We start from the raw sequence: 5957 nt of genomic DNA, 5'->3' as shown, positions 1-5957 counted from the left end.
TTTTCCTCCAAAAAAATGACTTTAAAGATAAAAGTAGCGTGGGCTAAATGTCGTTTTTTTTTTTTTTTTTTTTTTTTTTTTTTTAGAAAATCCAATAAAATATCCATTTAAAAAAAGTAAGTTTAAACGAAATGCAATGCATCATGCTTCTAAACAGGTGGTCTGGTTGAATCAGCCGGCACAAACTGAGGGAGGGGCCACAAATCCGTGAATAGCCTACACCACAGTTTACAAACCCATGGGACTGGATTGCGAAAGCATGTGCACAGTTTATGAAATTGTGGGTGGGCTACAAATTGCTAAAACTGAAGGCACGGTTTACAAATCTGAGAGCGTGGATTAGAATATGGTGGCTAGGTTTATTAATCTGTGTGGGCACGATTTGTTTAACCTATCATGGGAACAGTTTAAGAATTCGTAAGTAGGCCTATAGCCTAAGGTTTATAAACTGAGTGGACGGATGCAAAACCGTAAATAAAATGCAGAAATCAAATTTCACATTTTTGTAGAACTAAAAAAAAAGTTGTTCTAATTATTTGATTTTCAATTAAATAAGCATTTTAGCTTATATGCTACGGGAAATAAGTTTTTATGTGAATATTTTTTTTTACCAGTCTAAAAACGAATAAAGAAGAAAGCATGTTATTCGTTTTTCCATTACGAGTTAAAAAAGGAAAAACGAATGGACGCAAAAGTACACGGACCCGGTCCAGTATGTGGACCTCATGTAGAACATACATGCCTTAAACGAATTTCACTCTGCAAGAAATTCTAAAATTAAATTTTGAAAGAAATTCAAAATATTAAATATTGTAATATATTAGCCTATTACAATTCAAAATAATATATTTTAATGTATTTTAGATGTAATTTATTCCTGTGATGTCAAAGATGAATTTTCAGCATCATTACTCCAGTCTAATCAGGGAAGATACCCTGATTCAGTCTTAAGTCTCACATGATCCTTCAGAAATCATTCTAATAAGATGATTGAATATTATCAGTTGAACAGTTGTGCAGCTTATTTGTTTTTAGAAATTGTGATAAATTTGTCTTTCGTGATTGTACTACTTATTATTTTTTAAAGAAAGGTAATACTACAACTGTCACTTATAATCAATCAATGTATCAAAATTATTTTAATGTGTGTGGGTAGGCATTTCAATGATCCTACTATTTACAGCCAAATAATAGATTACAAGACCCATACCATATTGCTCCTAGGCCTACCCTTGTGGTTTATCAAAAAATGTGAAGACTTAACGTTCGATGTTTTCGTGGTGTAACTTGGGTGGGGAAGATTGTGTAACAAAAAAGGTTTAAAGAGCAAAAATATCTGAACTTTATTTATTTTATTCGTATATTTTTTTATTGAATTTCAAAAATACAATTCAGTTCTCAAGACATTTAGCGAACAATGTTTATGAACATAAGGATGGCATGGATTGATCCTCGTCTCCATCTCTGCTCATAGCAGACTAATGGTTTGAGGGGAGTGGTTAAGCGTTTTCAAGCCAAGCTGTCAAACTGACGTTATTAGAAAAGGAACGCCATTCCAGACCGGAAATAACTTATCAGATTTTGATTAAAGATTACCACGGCAATGTGTGTGTGTACTTGTTCGGATTAATTTTTCACCACGAGATTATAACATTCGCTACAAAAATAAAATTTTATGTCGACTTTAAAAATCAAAATGCCTTACCATATTGTCATTTTCAATCCATCTGAACCTGGTTCTCCTTGGAATTGTTTCTGAGTAATCTTCCAAGTACCTTTTGTAAGGTCCTGCACGCTTTGCCATTATTTATCTTGCAAACACCTGCATCAACAAAAATGCATCTCCGATTTTTTAAAAAAAAATTATTTGTAACCGGGTGTCGTGATATTTAGTCATGTGATCCGTTCGCGCACATGCCTAATTAACAACACGACCTATTGTTAGAAACAAACACTGCAAAGCAAAAATAAAAATAAAGAAAATCCGTCAGTCACAACACTTAAACAATGGCATTTGCCATTTATTATTTCAAGGACAAGAGCGTGGAAGTGGGTAAAACTGACTGGATGAGTACTGAAGACCAGCAAAATTGTTCAAAAATTATAACACAATGTCCCACACTCGAGGATGAAGATGATGGATGGATGAGTGTGAAGTGGGAAAAAGGCAGAAAAAAGAAAAATTGTCCAGCCCTTTTTCCTGCAAAGGTTTTAATGTTCGGTGGTAAGTTAACTTTAATATTTTAATTAAGGTTTGCATCACTAATCTTGACGGATTAGACATAAGTAAACAAGCAAAAAAAAATATCACAGACTGTCTTTTAGGAACAGTGGAGAACCCAGTTTTTCATACACACAACTTTTTTTGACAGACAACTATAGTGATCTCTGCCAGAAAAGGGAACAGTTCATTAAGGGTGAAGACATCTGGAAACAAACACTGAGGAGGAAGACAAAGCCAAACAGTTGGTTGATGGAGGATGTAGAAGAAGAGGAGAATGAACAGCCCAAAAAAAAGGTAATTATGGATAAATACATCTGTATGTGAATCTAGGACAAATACAAATGTCCATTGCTATAATGAAGCAATATATTACTCTGCTTTAATTGTAACACAAACATGCATTTCTGTAAAGCTGCTTTGGAATTATATTTTGAAAATCACTATACAAATCAATTTGAATTGAATCCCTGGTATTGAACAACTTCAAATTGTCATTTTGATAGCAAAAGTGTAAAAAGACAACATGTACCCCAAAAGAGGCAGCAGACCAAATGATTGAAAACCTGAAGAAGGAGCTGATGGCAAAGCAAACTTCTTTCCAGGTAAATTATTTTAAGATTTGCCAATTTTAGTGGAAACCTTTTTTTCTTTTTCTTTTCTTTTTGCTCTTTGTGTTCCAGTCAGCTATCGAAAATGAGTTTTCATCAGATGAGGACATACTTGAGAGAAACTGGAGTAAGGTACAACAGCAAATGAAGGAACTTAAAAGAGAGAACAGGAGGCTAAAAGAAGACAACATTAAAGAGATACTTGATGCCATGAGAGGTAATTATATGAATTAAAAAATAATAATAATCTGCCCTTTGAACGCAAACACACAACTTGACATTGCAACAGTGTGTTTACATTTTGTGCTCTACAGTCATGGCTGACAGAGCAAAACTACAGAAAGTGTGGGCTCACTTTACTAAACTTAATGAAAATGCAGCTAAAAGCAATACATTTAAAAGGTAGTTGTGTTTAGGGTTAAACACGTGCAACCTCATAAAATACTTACAAATACCACATTCTATAAATCTGAAGCATTGCAGCATGTATGGCTGCTATAGCAAAGTGACTGCTGCAACTAACAGTGTTCCTTACCAAACGTAACTCAAATTAAACCATTTTAATATTATACAAAGCGCAAACAAGTGTGGTGAATGGCAGTGATTTAATCAGTATTTATTTTGAATAATATTTAAATGTTTTAAAAAACATTTTGTTGTGAGTAGTGATTTATTTTGGCATTTGTGTCAACATGCAGTTATGAGGCCTTTTCACAATTTTCTTATAATCATTTATATCTCCATTTTTTAACAGAGCTTCCCACAGTAGTGACGAAGTTGAAAGAAGTGATTGGACAAATAACACTTCAGACCTCACCTACTGCATCCACTTCTGCAACACCTTCAACATCAGTAGACTCTGCATCTGTTTCTCCTCAAGTGTTGTCTGATGATATGGTAAGTACCACACATGCAAGTGTTACGGTCCATGTGGGAAGGTGATTATACAATGTCCCAGTAAATCAACTTGGCAGTAATTATAAACATTACCTGAAAAATCTGCATGTTCAATTGCATGGTGAATGTGCGTGATAAGTGGTTATTATGAATATTGCCTGACCACAGGAAATATAGGAAGCATTCCCATATTACCCAATTAAATGTTTAATGCTGTGGAAAAGCAGTGTGGACAGGATTTAAACAGGATCTTACATTGCACAGGAGCATTTTGCACCCTAGTTCATTTTATTGGGAAATGTGGTAATGTATCTCAGATTTCCTATTTGGTTGGGGAATAAAAACTTGGTTTATTTGCATTAATGCACAGATGAAGAATAGATATATATCCCAGGGAATGTGTTTCATTATCATTTCATTAGTTTAGTGTCTAACAACAATGTATCAACAATTGCAAACTGACAATTATTTTTCAGGTGTTTCTCATGCCAGGCTGTGATGTCAAGGTCCCCAAGCGAAAGCTTAACTCTCTGCGGACGGCAAATCCGTCAGTATACATCGGGGACCTTGCCGTGCTTGTCTATGGAAGGGAAACCCTGTCTCATTCAAGCTTGACAGGAAGACAGTCAGGGGCACACAAAGATGTGGAATCAAAGCCACGGCTTGATAGCACAAAACTTGATGCTATATTTGGTGAGTGTTTTTAATTTAAGGGAAATTTCATTTTTAAAACGAAATAAATTCCTACACATTTCTCGGACATTTTCACTTTTCAAATTGATGTTCGACGTTGGAGGTGACAGTGATTGTGTTAAATTACTGTCACCTCCAACATGGATCAAAAAGGAACATTCCAAACATTTTGTGAAAAGTTCTAATCCATAAAAGTTTAATTTGGGATCTTCAGTATGGATTTGTGAATGTCACAAAAGAAAAAAAAAAGAAAATAATCACACAATGGAGGAAACAAAAGAACCAAGACCCCTTTGATGATGCCCCAAAAATAATCTTAATTTATGTAAAGTTAGACATTTAAAGGTCATTTTCAGCTGTCTGTTGCTAAATATAGAAATTATTGCATTAGTTTTTAGAAACTTGAATTGCATATCACTACATGCTACTTTGACTGTTTTATTGTGTTAATTCTGGATGATGTATAAAAAAATATAAACTATGTTTTATTTTGTTCTGTTTGCGTGTGTGTTTGTGTTTTTGTGTGTGTGTATGTGTGTGTGTGTTTTAACTCACAGACCATGCTCTGTCAAAGTTCCCTGACATCACCATGCAAGATGTGAGACGCATCATAAGAAAAAAATGCAACAACGAAAACTACATCAAGCGAGCTACTACAAAGAAGCCCATTTGAATCAAAATTTTTTGTTGTCATATATTGAACAATTATTGTTTGGATTTGTAGTTTCTTTAGGAACTGATATCTTTTATGACACTACCGTAAACATTGTGTTTACTGTTTTGTTTTGAACTGTATAATGTGAGTGTCATTGTTATTTTAAGTTTATGTGGAATCCTATACAATAGATTTGTTTGAAATTATTGATTTATAAAGATAACTTATGTTCATAATTCTGAGTATGTGAATTTTTGTGTAGTCCACTGATAATGTACAAGAGAACTTATAATTTAAAGTGCAATTAAAGGTATATTTAAAGTATAATAATTAATACCTAAATATCGTAGTGTACTTAAAGTGCAAAACTAATAAAGAATTAGTAAACTGTGATGTTAAGTCCACTTAAAGAATACTTGTAGTCTAAAACTACTAAACTAGTAGTTTACTGTGAGTACACTAAAGGAGCAAAAGCAATGCATAATTAGTAAACTTGTAGTCTAAAACTACTAAACTAGTAGTTTACTGAGAGTACACTAAAGGAGCAAAAGCAATGCATAATTAGTAAACTTGTAGTCTAAAACTACTAAACTAGTAGTTTACTGTGAGTACACTAAAGGAGCAAAAGCAATGCATAATTAGTAAACTTGTAGTCTAAAACTACTAAACTAGTAGCTTACTGAGAGTACACTAAAGGAGCAAAAGCAATGCATAATTAGTAAACTTGTAGTCTAAAACTACTAAACTAGTAGTTTACTGAGAGTACACTAAAGGAGCAAAACCAATGCATAATTAGTAAACTTGTAGTCTAAAACTACTAAACTAGTAGTTTACTGAGAGTACACTAAAGGAGCAAAAACAATGCATAATTAGTAAACTT

At 33.5% G+C, this 5957-nt stretch overlaps 1 protein-coding gene across 1 annotated transcript; it reads left to right on the top strand.

Annotated features, from left to right (window-relative positions):
• The first annotated feature begins 958 nt into the window (after positions 1-958).
• LOC113095471 (uncharacterized) lies at positions 959-5566 on the top strand. Its single transcript, XM_026261008.1, has 7 exons — positions 959-2224; positions 2373-2518; positions 2728-2826; positions 2905-3049; positions 3587-3729; positions 4206-4422; positions 4980-5566. The coding sequence occupies exons 1-7, from the start codon at positions 2008-2010 to the stop codon at positions 5093-5095; spliced, it is 1083 nt and encodes a 360-aa protein (XP_026116793.1). The 5' UTR covers positions 959-2007; the 3' UTR covers positions 5096-5566.
• The last annotated feature ends 391 nt before the right edge of the window (positions 5567-5957 follow it).

Source organism: Carassius auratus, unplaced genomic scaffold (assembly GCF_003368295.1).
Source record: "Carassius auratus strain Wakin unplaced genomic scaffold, ASM336829v1 scaf_tig00215739, whole genome shotgun sequence".
NCBI lineage: Eukaryota > Metazoa > Chordata > Actinopteri > Cypriniformes > Cyprinidae > Carassius > Carassius auratus.
Note: the sequence above shows the minus strand (reverse complement) of the source record. Positions and strands in the feature narration are given on the sequence as shown.

What these genes read in the sequence shown, in the direction of transcription:
- LOC113095471 (XM_026261008.1), top strand. Translation starts at nt 2,008, where the DNA reads ATGGCATTTGCCATTTATTATTTCAAGGACAAGAGCGTGGAAGTGGGT. An exon ending in AAAGGTTTTAATGTTCGGTG is followed by an intron (nt 2,225 to 2,372) that starts GTAAGTTAACTT and finishes TTTTTTTGACAG; the next exon opens with ACAACTATAGTGATCTCTGC. An exon ending in AAAACTTGATGCTATATTTG is followed by an intron (nt 4,423 to 4,979) that starts GTGAGTGTTTTT and finishes TTTAACTCACAG; the next exon opens with ACCATGCTCTGTCAAAGTTC.